At 41.5% G+C, this 18,727-nt stretch overlaps 1 protein-coding gene across 1 annotated transcript; it reads left to right on the forward strand.

The window, feature by feature from the left end:
* Positions 1–13,929: 13,929 nt before the first annotated feature.
* On the forward strand, positions 13,930–18,114 carry LOC122616438. Its single transcript, XM_043791890.1, has 8 exons — positions 13,930–14,448; positions 14,740–15,020; positions 15,773–15,929; positions 16,252–17,244; positions 17,305–17,542; positions 17,594–17,756; positions 17,815–17,917; positions 17,971–18,114. The coding sequence occupies exons 1-8, from the start codon at positions 13,930–13,932 to the stop codon at positions 18,112–18,114; spliced, it is 2,598 nt and encodes an 865-aa protein (XP_043647825.1).
* Positions 18,115–18,727: the final 613 nt, after the last annotated feature.

The following is an 18,727-nucleotide window of genomic DNA, read 5'->3' on the forward strand; positions in this document are numbered from 1 at the left end:
AAGCACAGGCAATAATGCCGAAATTATTCACAGACACCCAGGTCCTGACCAAAATCTGAGGCCCATGCAATCAACGCTCGGTGCCCGTTCCTTGGCACCAAATTGTTTACCAGTCAACTCGACAGCAGTGACCCCCATACCAAACCATACCAAACCATACCAAACCATACCAAACCATACCATCCAAAACCCATTTGGGGTGGCGGGGGCTCTTTGTCGATGCTTAAGGGTTGCTGATTGTGTGGTTTCAATGGGGGTGGAGGGTGTGGGTGTGTGTGTGTGTGTTTGGGTGCAGTGTGATGTGAACCAAAGGCATTGGGGCGAAGAACAACTTCTGACAGCTAATTGAAAACATTAAATTTTATTTAGCCCCCAAGCCTGTGTGTTCTTGGCAGCGTTCCACTTTTGTGGCTTATAAATTTCATTTATCTGCAATTGAAAACGACCCAAAAAATCTTTGTTAATCCACACTTGTGCACACAATGAAAACTTGACGAGATTTGGGGAAAAACAAAGCAGTACATACCTCAAAATTTTTGAATGTTGAAAGCAGATTTGTCTGTTTAGTTAATTTTGTGATACCTATGATTAGGTTATCTTATAGCTTGTTTGAAAATATGGCCAAAATGATTTTCCTGAAACAGAATTTTTGCAAATACCCCAAATATTTGTATAGCTTCATACCCCATCAAAGAGTAGTGAAGTCAAAAAAAATTCGTATGAATTTTGATGATTTTTGCTGGCTACGCAATTGCCGACAGCTGTCCAAGCATTTGAACATTTTGCTGTCCATTCGGCTGGTGAGTCCAGTCAGTTGAGCTGCTGCCCGTTGCCCAGGGGTCAGTCGCTCGAATAAAGCGCTGCCCTTGCATATTTAATGCCACAAACGGGCGATTCCCTCTCAAGGGATAAATAATACGAAATATTTACACGCCCCCTTAATCGCAGTAAAATCTGCATGAACAACTGACACTTGTATGGGCATACCAAAATATATATGTTACAATAATAACAATAATGAAGCATTATTGTTGTCTTAACGCTCCCAATGGCATTCAGGCGAAAGCAAATAAGTTACACAACAATTTGTTTTGACAGTTGTTACAACTTTTATTCTGTATTTAGCTCAACGTTTAATGAATTATATCGTATTTGAATCCAATTAAACGATACTTTCCGGGGTTTTTTACTTTAGATCTGTAACAGACGCAAAATTTACAAAATATATCTTTGCTTAGCTGCCTAACTAAAATCGATTGTAATACATAGTAATACCGATACCTATTGTTCTTTTGTGGGAAAACAATAATGCATTATGCATTTAACTTGTATGTACAATTTTCATGCTGCCGAAACTTTTGTTCCTTTATTGTTGCGCTCCTTTTTATTATCCTTTAACAATGAAAGTCTGTTTTGCCAGCAGGACTGTTTCCAGGTGGTTTTGTTGTTCCGCATCCTTTGGCAATCGCATTGGATGGATGAATGCAGGAGAAGGAACTACTAGTAGTGGCATTCCATAGCCCTTATACCATTTTCCTGCAAAATATTTCGCCTCAAGTTGATTGCATTTTTCAGTCCAGAAGATGGAAAGCAGCAGCAAGAGAAGGCAAAAAAGAAAATGGGGGGGCGCTTGTCAACTTTCGCACATAAGGAAAACAATCCGTTTGAAGTCAGCTTTTGTATGCATCGCACGTTCGCTTTTGGTTGATTTCTTGCATTTCTCATAGCTGTGGGATCGACTGCGCTCCGAACGCTCTGCATTTATAAATCCCGGCAACGCGGGTCAATTTCATGCAACAGCGACAGCGAACCTGGACGAACTTCAGAAGTGCACTGCAAAAAACCGGATTAAATATTAAAATCACATTTAAATAACAATATGTTCACTAAATAACTATGTTTAACTTGGTTATAAGTCCCACGTCTATTTATCCTGACGTCGAAAATTTCTAAATAATTCTTATAAGATTACCGAAGATGTGTTATTATATACTCGTATTATACAAAATCGAATATACTTGTAATTTGTATTATTTTAAATAAGCTATTCAGATATTTACTAAGCGAGTGGTCGCAGTTGTTCATTTTTCTTCGCTTTATGACTACATTAATTTCAAGTGCACTTGCAGAAACCTGGACAACGGCACGTATGCGCGTTTTTCTTCATGCCACTCAGCCTCACCTTTGCTCTGCGTCCTTCGTCCTTGGTCCTTCGCCTTGTGGGCTTGGCTCGCCAAGTGGGCGGTGTGAGAGGTGTGGGCGTGGCGACTGGCAGCACGTAATTGATTGTTCAATCTGTTCCAGATCAAACGAAGTAGCAGGCAAGCAGGGGAATAGAGTTCCTCAACCTCTAACCTCTGCGAAAGAGAAATTTCTCCGCGTATCTAAAAAATTCCTTGAGTTACCCTTCGTAACAGACTCAAATGAACTGTGAGCTGTTTGGGCACTCAGTTGATTGAGTCACCTTCCAATCCCTGGCCCTTTCGTAAAGTGCAAATGAGTGACTTTAAGTGCCGCGGCAGGCAGGTCGCAAGGGCTTACAATTGTATTGGTATGTTTTCTGCCCTTTGACGATCTTCATTGACCAGCTTTGACCTCATTGGTATTCAAAGATGGTTTCAAATTATTGCAGGACGGTGACGGGGATATTTAGAAGCAATTCTACACTGCAGCTGTCACTGATTGCCCACTAAATCAGCATTTCGATGGCTTACATTTGTTTGCAAATTGAACTTTGAGGTTCTGGATGCCAAATCGCCGCTTCGAAAGGCCAGCCAGTTGGCAACTGGCCAGCGCAAATACTTGAACATATCCTTACTTCCAGCCAAACAGATGGCAATCGTTGCATTCGGGGCTATTAGCTCATAAATAAACTCGAAATCGTCCAAAGGGGCGTATACTTAATGGTGATGAGCAAAGCATTAAGCTTAGAAGTTGCGGGCGGTACAGTTCATTTTATTTTATTTATATAACGAAAAAAGTATTCCATAAACTTATATTCTATACATCTTCTTTAATCTTTAATCATCTTCTAAAACCTGCAAATAAAATTTTAAAAGTTACAAAATGTTTGTTAAAGAGATTTCAATTTCCATAGTGCTCAACCTAAAACGTTTTCATGTTCCATTGTATCGATTGCTTTGTCAACTTAATCGATTGAATGGCAAAAACTAACTGTTGTTAATTTTCACTTTTCGTTCCGGAAAACCCATACGATTCCAGTCGAATCAAAATCATTCAATTACGTTTTATAATTCACGAGTGGAGCTCTGTGATATTTTCAGGATTTGCTTCACAATGAATATGCATGTAAGTCTGTGCCACAGACTGTTTGTTTTCCGAATTTTTTCGTACCATTTTGCAAATCTTTTTGCCTTTTTTATGCTGATTGTCCATTGGGCATTCATTGGATTTTTGTGTGTGATTTCTCTGTTGCTGCTGAAGCTGCTCCCATGTCAAAAATTTGGACAGTTTGTCACTTTAATTGAATTTCCATGCAGAGCCAAACGAGCCAAATAAAAAGTTCGGTAGTTTGTTCATGCGATTTATGGCAAATAGGAGTGAAACAAAAGCAAAGCACAATCGAACTTTTGAATCAATTTTTATGCGGCAAAATGTTTAATTCAGACCATATGGTATGTGTGTGTGGCGAATGCAAAACATTCCTTTCTAGCCAGATGTTACCCTCCATCCTTTCAGTTTTCTGCTTCGATACAATAGTGAGGAGTGTAAACTGTAAAAAAAATATGTACAAACAAGGAAAGGTATTTAGAAATTACTTAATTAAGCTATGAACCAAGCAACTTATTTAAGTCAAGCTTAAAATCACAATTAAAATCATTTATATATGACGCTGATGAATAAAGTTTGTATCTAAAATTTTTTATCAACAACTAGTTCAAGTAACTCTCACTTTTTTGTCAGTGTGTCTGTGACCAATGCAACAATTCACGCTTCTTAGACATTGCGGTGACGATTTCCGGCATTTGCCGTATTGTTGAAGGCTTCGGCTTCACCTTAAGCACCCAGGACACCCAGGACACCCCACTTCCTTCCAACGCTCGTTACCTCAAAAGCCGCTAACAATGCTGTGAAATTTCCTACGCAGCTCGCGGCGTTGTATCCTGCATCCTTCAACGCGAAAATGCGAAAATTCTAAAATGCTGAAGTCGTCACTCCTGTCGAGTTTGCGGAATGTTCTATAAGCTATGCAAGGCATCTTACGCCTTGTAGTAGTTGCTGCCAAAGTATCTGCTGATGATAATGGCGATGCTGTTGTTTTGATTGAAAACATCACTGTGCGCCCTTTCCAAAGGAATCCATATCTAATAAACGAAATCAGTGAGACGAAGAAAACACCTAAACTGTTATGAAAGCCAACACAATACAATGTGACAAGTATCATTTGAGTTAAAAGTTTTCAACGCACTGGGGATACGCCTGATATGCCCCAAATCGTGTCTCGCCCACACTCTATTTAACCATTAATGCTCAAGTTTATCAGCACGTTAAAAAGTTTTGAGTCTGACAAATAAACAATTTGAAGATCTACAAAATCGCTTTCAATTTGCATGGAAGGATACACAGAGATGTTGATGATGGCTTTGCCGGATGTAGACAGTTTTTATTGACAAGGAAATGCTTTCTTCACAGCGGAAACCAACTGCGGATGCTGTCAAATGTTGCCATTTCCTCGCTTGACCTTTTGCAGGCTGTATGAAATATATGAGAAGTGGTAGAGGCCTGGTTTTTTTCTTTTGTTTATATAAACTGGGATGGCAAAAGAATTACGGAAGAGAAAAGTCGAAGTGCCGCACACAAATTGTCGCCTTAACACCTTGTAAATTATGGCACAGGCAGAAACTTTGGACAGGACGTAAAACGGGCACTCAAAGTAACCACAGACAAACACTCATAAACACTTTATGACACTGCCGCATCGGATGAGCCAAGGAGTTAAGGGAGCGATACGGGGACAGTTCGTTTCCACTCCATGGCCCAAGCACTGGGGAAATCAAACGGACACGGGCTGGGATCAAATTGCCTCCCCAGCAAATCCCTCATGTTCCCAATCGGACAACGGAGATGTGACAATGAAATCAAACCGAGAACTGGGCGAACGCTCGGTGGATACATCTGTGACCCGCTGCGGGCTATTGCCCAAGCAAAGACCAAAGAGAAATATTGGTTCATTTCGGGTATAGACCGGTGAGATACCCTCAATTTAATAGTCATTCCTTATAGATTCTTAAAAAATATTAACTCTAATCTGTTGCAAGTCTGTCAAACAGATTATAGCTGAAATAGTAGAATGGTTTAATTCCTAATGATTTCTTTCATTTTACTGCAGACTTGTAGACAGCTTTAGAAGTGATGTTAGGCCCAAATAAGATCTTTCGTGATAGGTCAGTTCTAGAAAGTAAGTTTACCTTCAGCAAGCGTATAAAGGAACCCGCAAAGAGATATATTGATGAAGATCTAGAGTTAGGGGCAAAACCACAGCAGCAAGAGCTCATGACCCACGACCCCTTCGATTGCCTCACGCACGAGTGTCTTCATTGTGGGCCAATTTGTGGACCATCATCAAGTGAGAAATTTCCAATTTCCGAAATGTTCAATTGGCCAGTAAAACGGCCCGCAGCCACAGGACAAGACGACTATTGTCGTACCCCCGTAATTTCACCTCCAGCAGCAGTCCCACTTCTCTGCCCACAATTTCTGTTTGTATTTACATTTAGCGAGGTATTTTTATCAGTTGCCATTTGCCAGATGCTTTGTATCTTCCATTCGACAGATAAATATACATATATATGTATATATGTATAGACGGAAGATGAAAATGGACTGGTTTCTACACCAACTATTTGTTTGTTTTTTGCTTGCCCCTGCACAATTTCACATGCAGTTCAATTATTTGCGTTGACCTCTGTATCCGTTTGACTTTGTGTTTTAATTGTTTGGCTCCGATTGTCCTGGGGCCTCAATTGTCTCCTCGTTTATTGGGTAAGCAACTTTCTGACCTTCCCTATCATTTTTCGACTAAATAATGCAAATTGCTTTGGGGGACGCCGGCAGTGTGAATGTCGCATAAGCTGTGGCCTGTGTGTGCGGCTTCATTTGAATAATTGAATGTTGAACGCCGAAATTAGAGGGCGCTGGGCGAAAAGCCTGTAATATCCTCAGATATAGTTCAGCACATAATTACATTCCATGGCACTCTGGAAATTGGTTTAAGGGGAAGCTTTATTAAAAAAGTAGGTAATATTAGGGGAGTTGTTGATAATGACATTATAATGATTGTGCATTCAAGTTAGTTTCAAAATTTAAAAAAATATACAGATTAAATTTATTCTTTTAAAAGTATTCCTTTTAAAATAGTCTGCTGAGCATTTAAACATTATACACACATTGATCAAGATGAATAAGAATTATTGCTGAGTTGAGAATACTTCAAACCGACGAACAAGTGTCACTTGACAACTGAATCCCTGCAACATTATCCTCATGATAATTATCAACGCATCCTCATCATCGAGGGCCAAGTCAACGACCCTCACTTTGGATCAAAAATATAAGCGAGCTGTGTCAACAGTATTTATTTTTATTGACGTTTTGTTATCCGCCCACCTTCAGCAGTGTCCCCGGAAAAGCAAAAAAAAAATAAAATCAGAAGTGCGACCGCTGGGAAAAGCGGGAAAAGCGGGAAAACCTCTCAGTGAAAAAGCACGTGACGAGACCGCCGCGGCCATTTAATGCCGCCCACTCCCCGCCATTTTCCTGTCGTTCCAACAGCCCCAACCACTTACACACTTTTCACCAGCTAAAAGAGAAACGGAAAAACGCGGTGAGCACAAAGAAAAACGCCATTTTCCATGTTGGTCATAATGAATGCGTAAAAGTTTATTGCGCCAGCGGGGTGTGGAATGTAAAGGAATGGAGTGAGTTGGATGGGGTGGGGAAAATCGGCGGAAATGTGGGCTGGTCGAGTGTAAATGGAAATGGCAAAGGAGCCGTGGACAGGTGTGAGTGCCAAGCACAAACACAAAATGATTTATTCCTGTCAAAGAACTTAAAGGTAGCGAGAGGCGATTGTCCTGGTCAATCAGCTCAACTTAAGTGACGGAATCCCAGAATCTCCTTGGGAATGGAAAATTCCATCTGGCAGATGGATAATGACGGAACCGGAAACAAGGAATGTCCGTTCCGTTAAGAATAAGTGCGCAGATCTTGAAATCTCTAAGGGTCGACTTAATATTAATGAAAAATGCAAGTTAGATGTCATAGATTCCTTATCTCCATTAACTCCAATAAATAGGAACTCTTTCTACATAGTTTCGTGGATGGAACTTTAATTTTGTATGTCTTTGCAGAGTGTTGCAACTCGTTCTGTTGGTTGGATTTTTGGGTGTTTTGAGCCATAAAACATAACCCAACGCTTGGCGATATCCATAAAATGGACTTCTTTTTCTGCACTTTTCCTTCGGGCTGGGCTTGGGCTCCCTTTTCTTCCACGTTTCCGTTTCCCTTTTTTATTGTTGTTTGATTTCAGCATAAAGGACGGATTTGGCAACAAACGTTATGCATTTGGTTCGGTTTCGGTTTGGGTTTGCGTTTGGGGCTTTTTATGGTGTGGGGGGTATTAGTAGGATTTGGCCTTTGCTTGTGACCCAGGGATTGCTGTTGTTCGGTTTGTTTTGGGTTGCTCTCGAGGCGTTTATCGTTTTCCTTACAGGACCAACAGCAACAGCAACACCACCGCCTCGATTTGCATGTCGAAGTGCGAAACCAAAAAAAAAAAGAGCTGGAGGCCAAAGCTTGTTTTGCCCCCTCAACGAGTGCCAGATTACGCATACGCAGTGTGTGCTGCCATTGTGTTACATTGTGTTATGTTTGTTTGGACAAATTATGCAAATCGCACGAAAATATATACAAGTGGCAAAAAGCATTTTGTCCCATGGAATGTCTTCTCACTTTCCTTTGCTGTTGGCCCCAAAAAAAACAAGAGAGAACGCTATAGTCGAGTTCCCCGACTATCTGATACCCGTTACTCAGCTAGTGGAAGTGCGAAGGCGAGTGTTGAAGACTGACAGTTTTTTTCGGTTTGTGGGCGTTAGAGTGGGCGTGGCAAAAAGTTTTTTGGCAAATCGATAGAATATTACAAGACTAATACAAAAATGAAAAAATATCAAAACATTTTTCAAAAGTGTGGGCGTGGCAGTTTTGGGCGGTTTGTGGGCGTTAGAGTGGGCGTGGCAACAAGTTTTTTGGCAAATCGATAGAAATTTACAAGACTAATACAAAAATGAAAAAATATCAAAACATTTTTCAAAAGTGTGGGCGTGGCAGTTTTATGCGGTTTGTGGGCGTTAGAGTGGGCGTGGCAACATGAATCAACAAACTTGCGCTGCGTCTATGTCTCTGGAGTCCGTATGTTTAATCTCAACTTTCTAGCTTTTGTAGTTCCTGAGATCTCGACGTTCATACGGACAGACGGACAGACGGACGGACAGACGGACAGACGGACAGACGGACGGACAGACGGACGGACAGACGGACATGGCCAGATCGACTCGGCTACTGATCCTGATCAAGAATATATATACTTAATATGGTCGGAAACGCTTCCTTCTGCCTGTTACATACTTTTCAACGAATCTAGTATACCCTTTTACTCTACGAGTAACGGGTATAAAAAGCGATTTCCTGGACATTTTTCGATTCGGATTTCTCCATTCGCCCAGACAATTCATTTAAACACGCCCACGTTTTTATGACTTAATTTGGTTTGCGTGTTTGCCTAAGGCTTTTGCCACCCCATCAAATGTTCGCCGCATAAACAGCTTCACACAATAAACTTGTTGACATTGGCGCTGCTAGTCTGAAAAACTCGAACAGCACTTCATTAGTAGCCGCATTTTGCCGTATTTGTTTATAACTTAATCTACCCAAAATGTCAACACGAAGCGCGCCTGGAAAATTTCAATGAGTCCTGGTCACGCACAGGACGAGAAAATTAGGTGGCAGAGAGCTAAAAAGAGAAGAACGAAGTATTAATAGAAAATGTTTAGACAAGGCTCAATTAATTCGTCTGTCACATTAAATTTTGCCGACTTCGTTTTAAAGCTGATCTCGAATCGGAGGTCGTAAAACCAGGTTAGCGGCCATATATATATGCAGGCGACAACTCGGCAGTTTATTGCAGGTACGTGTCTTGAATTATTGTCCGCACTTTGCCAGGTTGGAGATTAACAAACGTTCACGCCCGACGTTTGACTGCCTCTCCCCATTTTGCCGCATTTTCCTAGACACCTATAGGACTTCCCTATGTGGTGTGCTGGCACAATTTCCCTCACCGGGCGTTTTATATGCCTGGAAAAATTGATGAGCGTGTAAACATGTGTCTGTGCGCTTTTATTTATGGATTTCCATAACAATCCCGCGTAACATATGTGTCTGAGCCGTTTGATTGAAGCACTTTTCCGCCACTCCGCCAAGGGGCCAAGGATGTTTGCCAAGCTGTGAATATGGGTATAAACTGGGTCACACCACCGCGTTTACTTGGTTTTTGGTGTGGTACTTCCTTAAAGCAAAGCTCAGGAAGTTACAAAATCCACATGCAGCTTGGGCTCAGACAAAGGTGTTACGTGTTTACGTGAGTTTGTTTACCTGCGGTTCATTTTCTCACTCCGGGTTAAGTAAACTTATTTGCTCCTTAAGCTACTTTGCCATAGTAAACCATTTCGAAAGTTGTGCACGATCTTTGCTTTGATAAACAAAACAAGAGCTTTAAACATAATCAAGTGAGAATAAATATTACAAGGATATTAATTACTAAAAAAGCAATAGAGTTCTAACCCTTTTTTTATTTAAAATAATATAATAGGTCAACGTATATCCATTGATTTTATTTTAATTTAATTTACCTAAAAGGCACAAAGCAAATTTTTAACTCGTTTTAAATCACATTTATGTCGCATTCCCTCCACTTTTGCGCCACATTTAACCCGACATATTTTTGCCCCTGTGGTTCTTGAAAACTTACCTTGCTCTTTTTTTCCTGACTTCCGGGGGATCCAAAGTTTTTCTTGCCTTTTGTCAAAAGCCATGGATCGCATAGTCTGCGTGGAATTAACATGGCCCGGTCCGTTGTCAACACGGCAAATGGTTCGGGTTCAGGTGTCAAAATTGTTTTGGCGAAAGTTTGTGGCTGCTTTTACGGCCACGCTTATTTTTGTTAAGCATTTCAAGCACAGGCTTGAGATGTGGCCAACAAACCCACTTCCCTGGGGACTACCTGCTACACATGGAAAAATGAATTCAAGGTATAGCGAAATATCTACAGGTTTTAGCCCTTTGAAAATGGATGCCTTTTTCTGTCCAAAACATGCTGAAGAAGCACACATTTAGACACTTTTTAATATAGTTCAATATCATTGAGGATAAAATTATTAGCTTCTTTCTTTTAAGTTTGTTTCTTTTAAGTAATGTCAATAAATTATCACATTTTACTAGGTTAGAAAACTACAAATTTCAATGATCTAATAAAAGTAAGTGGTATTTTGCTGAGTGCACTTATCTTGGCTAAGTGTTGCAGGCGCCGCCGCTGTCGTTTTGGATGGAAAACTTGTGTGCTGCAACAAAAGCATAACAAAAACGCAAAGGAAAATATGGTGGAAATTTTTTGACGCTTCCAAGTTTGCACGCCGCCGACAGCTTGGCCATGGAAGGGAGAAGGGAGAACGGGGCAAAGTGGAAAATGGAAAGCTGCGGATAAGGCAAACTATTACATAACACGCATTATACAAAAAGGTGCCAAGGCAGGTTGGTGAGGCGTTTGCCCGGGAGGAAAATGCATAAAGAGCGCATTTTATTATTTCGCTCGAAACTTGTTTACGGTTCGCTTTCTGCTCGTCGCGCTCTTTCATTATGATGTAATATGGTTTTAATATTATTTTTATTATAAATCAAAAAAATGCACTCAACGCGACTTTCTCAGTTGACGCCAAGAACTTTTCCCCCAAGTGAAAGGCCAAGGAAAAGCGTAAGCGGCAATAAAAGCAAAAAGAGCACGCCAGATTGGACTGTGATTTATTTAATACTATTATAGTTATGGCTTTATTACAGAGAAGGGTTCAGCCGACAGGGGGGATAAGAACGGTGTCAGAAGCCAGAGAAATATTTTTCTTTCAGGAATTAAAGGAATTTTTCTTCTCGGACAAGAAAGAATTAAGTATAGTTATATATACATAAGTACTATACCATTTAATTTAATTAAAAACTTTTCAAGATATAATAAATATTGTCTCAAGTAGAATTTTCCAAAATATATGTATTAAAGTTTAATAAAATCTAGGGAAATTTTATTTGAATACTGCTACTATAACTTTATCCATGGCATCTTCCACTTTCCTTATAACCTATATATAAATGGGTTTTCTAACCACTTGTCAGGAGCAAGAAAGTACAGAGACCACATTTATCTTTCGGCAATGCGAAACAACAAATGTCACAGCTGTCTGTCAAGTCAGTTGAACCAAATGGAATATCTCCGGGCCACAGAACGCAGCTGCAATTTTTCGTCTATGCTGCGTTTCAAGGATAAAAGTCGTTGGAAGTTTTTACCGCCTCACACTTATTAATATTTTTGTTGCTTGAATGTCAGCGGAATTTGTCAACTTCATCGCAATGCTGTAAAAATGTTGAGAGACAGCGAAGGTAAAAGTTTCAGCGATGAAAGTGAAATCGCACTCATTAAGAATCTTTGGGTTATGCGAAATTTTGAACTCCAATTTGAAATTGTGAAAGCAGTTTATCTATATGCTAACATGATATGATATGTTAATATAATATAGTATAATACTGCAGCATCTTATAAGGAGCCTTGATTACTCTGATTTCTTTAAACATTCTAAACACATTCTCCTTCCAATTTGTTTTCAGTGACTAACACCTAAGAGCTTTTGCCTGTTGATTAATGCGACTTGTCATAATATTCACCGATTGTGTGTGCTGTGAATTCCGAATAAGACGCATTGGCATGACCCATTATCCTTACACTTCTTGCACTGCAATTTCCTGTCCTTAGCTAGCGATTTGCATGCTGATCTCATTAGCACAAAACAAGTTCATCTGCTGCTCCCAGAGAAGCGAATCGCTGGAAAGTGCATCATTTGCATGCAAATGTCGTCGGTGGTAGGCCACTTCCCACTGCATTCCCCTTCCCACTCCCTCTCCCTTTCCCCTTGGCCTTCGACCCCCTGGATGGTTGTTCATTTTGCACTTTGGCTCTCCTTTGTTGTGGCTTCTCGTCCTGCAGGACGAAACTTGGCTTTTCTGCAGGGGCACAGGGGCACAGGCTCATAAAGCAGAGCCGCACTTGCAACTGCCGTTGACACTTTGGCCAATATTCAGGACACGCAAAAAGAAAACAGAAAAAACATTTGCTAGCTCCAGAGACTAGCCCGAGGAAACGAGTGCTTTATGAAAAGTTTCTTTTGGCCGGTTGCAAAACTTCCTGTTTGGCAATTGTCGTCCCTGTTGTCGGCTTTATTGCCAAGCAAACGAGGTCTTTACCCACTCATTATGACAGCTTAGTTGCACTTTTGGTGGGGGCTCCCAAAGGCCGAAATGAGTGTGCACATTACCTTAATTTCATTTCGGAAATATTGCGTCTAAAGATATTAACTTAAATTTCAAACAAAAGCACACACTTATTGCCCAACTATTGGCCAAAAGCAAACCGCTTACGAGAAGCACTTACACAATATCACCCATACGCCCTGTTTGACCTACCACTCATTGCTTTTGAGGGCATTTTCCAGCATTTTCCACTGCTGCCACTTAAAGACCAAATAAATAATGCCAAAGGTAGTGGAAGCATCCACAAGTACCGACGACCATTAAAGCTATGCGCTTCAACGCGTTGAAGTACAATTAAGTATTTCAACGAACGCCAAAAGCCATACGCCAAAATATATTGTGGCCAGCAAACAATAAACAAAAAAAAATGAAATGGAAGTCAACGGAAGCAAGAGCAACCTTTTGCAGCTATAAGTAGGGCCAAAAATTGGGAGCTGAAGGCCAAGTTAAGGGAAAAATAAACAAAAATGTAATTTGCGCCACTTAGCAGAGAGCGAATGGACAGTGCCATAAATAATTCCATTTTTTTCGTTTTTTTTTATTTCGGGGTATTACCGCGTTGGCCCAGATAATAAGGAAATATGACTTTGTTCTCGGTCTCCTCACTTGACCACAAAAATAAAATGTTAAATGAAAAGCCGGCAGGAAAAGGCACGGAAATGAGAGCGAACGAAAATTCAGAAGTAGAAACCACAGAAGTTGGCAGATGTTCGAAATCAACAGCAAACGTTAAAGTCAGAAATGCTATTGAAAATCAGTTTATTAACAAATTATACTAATTTAAATCAAATAAGAATTATTATGAATGCATAAACCTTGATTACCTCTACTAGATTATATCACCGCTTAGCCAAAATTAATTCACAATATATTTTCAGATATATATCCCGCTTTGTTACCCCTATGGGTAAGGAAATTCAATTAAGGTGACAAACTGTCCGAATTTATGACATGGGAAGCGTTAAGCCCCAAAGGACGAAAGGAGTTTGAGTGCGATTGAGACGCACACTTGGGACGACCCTTGTATCCTTTATGCATATTCATGGGCTAGACGGGCGTGGATCATGAATTATGAAATGTAATTGAACGAAATTGAATAATGACGGTGAACGGTGAGCGGTGTCAGTTGACAAGAAAAGTGAATTCCAATGAGCGATTTATGGGCCAATTTCAATTCGATTTTGACAGCCGCCAAATGTCAAAGCCAAAACCAAATGAATAATTTACGCACAAAGGCGGTGATATATATACAGGCGAAATTTGCATGTAAACTTATTGTTAGAAAGCACAATGCACTGGTGGCTACTCCTATTTTTGCCATTATCCTGCCAAGGATTGCCGGAACGTGAGCTGCTGGAGCTGGAGTTGGATTATGGCCTGGCGGAACCGCAGCGCACTTCGCTGCTGCAGAGCAGCCTGATATTGCGTTTCTCGCAGGACTATAAGCACATACCCAGGATAACGTACTTCACGTGCCAGAAGCCACATCTCCAGGCCCCAAACCAAATCCCCAACGCTGCAGAACTTCATGACGCCTTCGCGGCGAAGAATTTTCAGCTGATTAAGAGTCTCTACGACAGCGAGCTCTTTGTGCGGATTGTCCTCCTCGATGTCCTGGCCCAGGCGGCACCATCGAGTGGGCGACCCAACCGACCGGGCAGCGGACCAACCGGCGGATACAGCCAGACGCCCAGCCAGGCGCAGAGCAATTCCGAGTGGCTGGAGGGCGTCCTGCGGATGGAAGCCCTCAGGCAAATTGCGGTCGTGGATCTGGCATGCGGCGTCCTTAGTCGACGATTTCTCGAACTGGTAAGGTGGGGGTATGGGAACTGGAATGGAAACTGGAGAATCTGGTTGGGGTTTCTCCACAGGACACTGGAAGAATACCTCTGAAGATATTTATGAAAGGCTTGCTAAGAACCAAAAATAATTAACTTGAAGAAACAAGTACATTTTGTTGTCCGCTAATTCGACTAAACACATAAACCTTACTTAATTGTATAAATCCAAACGTAGTGCAATTTGTTCCAAGTGCTGGCGCTCATCGCCTCGTCTAGTTGTAGACTCCTTATTAAGTACTCAAGTGCAATCATTTCAAAGGCTTCCGCCAAGATGCTCTACAGCGAGAAGTTTCACTGGCTATTGATGGAGGATTTCGCCTGGCATGGAAGTACGCAGACAGCCGGAGGATCGGCGAAAAGTGATGAGGGGGGCATGGAGGAGAAGGAGGAGCCGCCGGGGCAGCAAATTCAGGCGACCGACGATGAGGAGCTGCCCTCCATCGAGAGCTTCTTGGGGGGCATGAACCTGTACATGAACACCGAACTCACTCTGGCCAAGCGAATGTCCGAGGCAGCGCACTACACTCTGTTCGATGTTTGGTGAGTGATTAACTGGCCAGGTCATCAACTTCAGAATCACCGCAAGCAGCAATCTTAACTTGAATTGAAGTGCATTGTCCTTTAGCGAAAATACTTCATGCAATGTTTGTCCCTTTATTGTTTATTGTTGACTGAGCACTTCAAGGGACTTGTTGTATGTCGATTGATTAGGATCATTGATTAGCAAACTAAATAGCAGACTTTGCCTGCTTATTTCAGCATTCGATGAGCTTTAGAATTTATTTAGCTCATTCAACCGTATAATTTTGTTTATTTGTACATTTAATATATTTCATTTGCTGTTTCAGTCAGCAATGTGTGGTTACTTCAAATAAACCTGGCCATTGCGGTTTTAGAGCCATTTAATTATAGTCATTAAATGGCAGTTGTAATACCTAACTATTAACTAACTTTATGTACATTCCATATACGTGGTACCAAGTTATTCGCCTGTTTAATTAGGCAATGGAATCCACATCAATGTATCTCAGATCTCTGTTCAACCATATTGACCTCAAACACCTCCAAAGCTTCCTTAGCTGCATAATAGGATATTAATTAGCTGCAGTCAAAGGACAAACTATCATTTCGCCAACACTTGACCACAAAACCAATCATTCCCCTGAAATACCAGAGCGCAGCATTCCATCTGCCTGGTTGCCATCAACACATCAGCTATAATTTCCCAACTGTCGACTTCCCGACTACTAATTCCCACAACGACTTGCACCCATTTTCGGACCATCGCTCAGGAACCCCGGACTCAACTACGGCGGCCACGTCAATCTGACCGAAATTGGCAGCTTCACGCCGTCAGAGGGAATCCAGTTGCATACATGGTTTCGGACCACGTCCACAGTCCGTCGCCGGATGGACATGCAGCACGCCAGGGTGCGATGCATGGTTGTGGTGAGTACTGGGAGATTGGGTGGAATGCATAGATCCATCATCATGCGAGAGAGGTGGTGGTACAATCAAGAAAAATATAGGAAAACCGCAGAAATCACTTGGGTTTTTCTATCAATTATAAAAGTCTCTAAGAGTGACGTTGAATTTTAGAATGAATTGGATGGCAAATCCAATGCATACTTTCAGACAAATTTAAAGGAGTGTTTAAGTTTATAGTATGTTGTGTTTTACTTTCTCTACATCCATGTCACATATGTATTTTTAATTAGTTTAGTAGTTTATTCCAGTGCAACAATATTTCGATATCCGTTCCCCTTGGCAGGTGACCAACAAGAACATGACTGGCACCCTGATGTACTACCTCACGCACACGGTGTCCGGTCACATCGACACGATGAACCGCTTCAACTTCAATCTGCTGATGGCGGTGCGGGACATGTTCAACTGGACGTTCGTCCTGTCCAGGACGACGTCGTGGGGATATGTGAAGAACGGCCGGTTCGATGGCATGATTGGTGCCCTCATACGCAACGAGACGGATATTGGCGGAGCACCCATATTCTACTGGCTGGAGCGGCACAAGTGGATCGATGTGGCCGGGCGCAGTTGGTCGAGTCGTCCTTGTTTCATTTTCCGCCATCCGAGAAGCACCCAAAAGGATCGTATTGTATTCCTGCAACCATTTACCAACGATGTTTGGGTTTTAATTGTGGGCTGCGGCGTTCTGACGGTATTTATTCTTTGGTTTCTCACCACCATCGAGTGGAAACTGGTGCCACACGATGGCTCGGCTTTAATAAAACCCAAAGGTGGAGCGCCTCCGAGGCATCATTACCATCAGCAACAACACCAGCAGCCAGTGGAAGCTCCAGTACGTCCCATCACTGCGGTTTCAGTGGTGGTCAGCAAGGAAAAAGTTGAGGAAAAACAGGAAGAATATGAAGATGCCACACCGATCGATGCGGGAACCCTTTGGCAACGCTGCTATCAGAAGCTAAACAAATACATCAAGGATCGAAAGGCCAAGCAGAAGAAGGCGCCTGAAAGAGTGGGTCTTTTCCTGGAATCCGTGCTGTTCTTCGTGGGAATCATATGCCAACAGGGCTTGGGATTCTCCACCAGTTTTGTTTCGGGTCGCTGTATTGTAATCACCAGCTTACTCTTCTCATTTTGCATCTATCAGTTTTATTCGGCTAGTATTGTGGGCACTCTGCTGATGGAGAAACCCAAAACCATCAAAACTCTGAGCGATCTGGTGCACAGTTCATTGAAGGTGGGCATGGAGGATATACTCTACAACAGGGATTACTTTCTGGTAAACGATTTAATAAGTTTGCATTGCAATTTTAAGTTTCAAAATCTCCTTTACAATCAGCACACTAAAGATCCTGTGTCCATGGAGCTGTATGCCAAAAAGATTACCAGTTTGCCTACGACCAAGGAAAACGAAGCCGATGAAGACGAACCAGTGGATCCAAATCCAGCCTCTGCAGATTCTGCTAAATCCTATCGGGACATCGTTCACAGCCATGAAACTGGGGCTCATGCCAAGGATAATTCAGCCAGCAATTGGCTGGATCCAGAAACGGGCTTACTCAGGGTCAAACATGAACGTTAGTAATTCATTAACCCATATAAGTACCCATTAATATTCAAGTATTTAGGTTTTGCTTTTCATGTGGATGTGGCTGCTGCTTACAAGATCATTGCTGAAACCTTTAGTGAACAGGATATTTGCGATCTGACCGAAGTCAGCATGTTTCCGCCGCAAAAAACTGTGAGCATAATGCAAAAGAATTCTCCCATGCGAAAGGTGATTTCCTATGGGTGAGTAAGGATATGTAATGTTGCTAAATTACAATTATTAATTCTTAAATCTCATTAGATTGAGACGTGTCACCGAAACGGGAATACTCACATATCATTTCAATGTCTGGCACTCGAGGAAACCGCCTTGTGTGAAGAAAATCGAAACCTCAGACCTGCATGTGAGTTCCTAAAACTTGCCCCTTTTCAACTATAAAAGCATCCTTGATTCCAGGTTGACATGGATACCGTGAGTTCGGCCCTGTTGATACTACTTTTCAGCTACGGCATTACCCTTATGATACTGGCCATCGAGATTGTATACTCCAAATGGCATAATCGGATTCAATTAAAGTGGGTGGGCGGCACGGGAATGTGATTCAATAAAATGTAAACTCAGATAGAGAGTTTGAGCTCTGACACTTGAGCTCAACTGGAATTAATTGTCGTAGATGAAGTTTTCAGTTCATTTTGAATGCGCGTTTTCCGATTCATTAGCTCGCCACAAAGGGAAAATTCGATTTTCGCGCAGGCGACCTAAAAGCGTCAAAAGGTAAAAGTTTAATTAAATTAACTTGGCTGCGCAGCAAATCAATTGCATAATTAAATTAGCTAATGGGGTCAAACTTGAATATTTAGAAGACAGAGATGGATTTCGTTCTATTACTAGAAGTATTTTCATTTGGGTAGCCTAATCTTAAGTTGAATGTTTGCAAGATGTTATAAATATTTTTTCGTTTTGTCTCGAGTAGCAAATGGCTTACAGCGGGTGGAGAAGAAGTGAGTGAGTCAATTTCGGCCACAAACGAACTACAAAATATCCATTAAGATAACAAGTTTTTCAGTAGTTGTAACACAGTTTTCCTTCCCTCTATTCCTTCATATTTTTCATTCTTTTTTATTTTGTATCTTAGCCTTTTACCGGGAGCCTTCTTGTCAGCGCTCACACAAAAACACAAAAGTTCTCCTCCTGGCCCAATGTTTTTTTGGCT

The sequence above is a fragment of the Drosophila teissieri genome, chromosome 3L, assembly GCF_016746235.2.
Source record: "Drosophila teissieri strain GT53w chromosome 3L, Prin_Dtei_1.1, whole genome shotgun sequence".
Taxonomy (NCBI): domain Eukaryota; kingdom Metazoa; phylum Arthropoda; class Insecta; order Diptera; family Drosophilidae; genus Drosophila; species Drosophila teissieri.

Coding starts and splice junctions, on each gene's coding strand:
- LOC122616438 (XM_043791890.1), top strand. CDS start 13,930: ATGCACTGGTGGCTACTCCTATTTTTGCCATTATCCTGCCAAGGATTG. Junction 15,021..15,772: donor TACACTCTGTTCGATGTTTG/GTGAGTGATTAA, acceptor ACCATCGCTCAG/GAACCCCGGACTCAACTACG. Junction 17,245..17,304: donor ACAACAGGGATTACTTTCTG/GTAAACGATTTA, acceptor CTTTACAATCAG/CACACTAAAGATCCTGTGTC.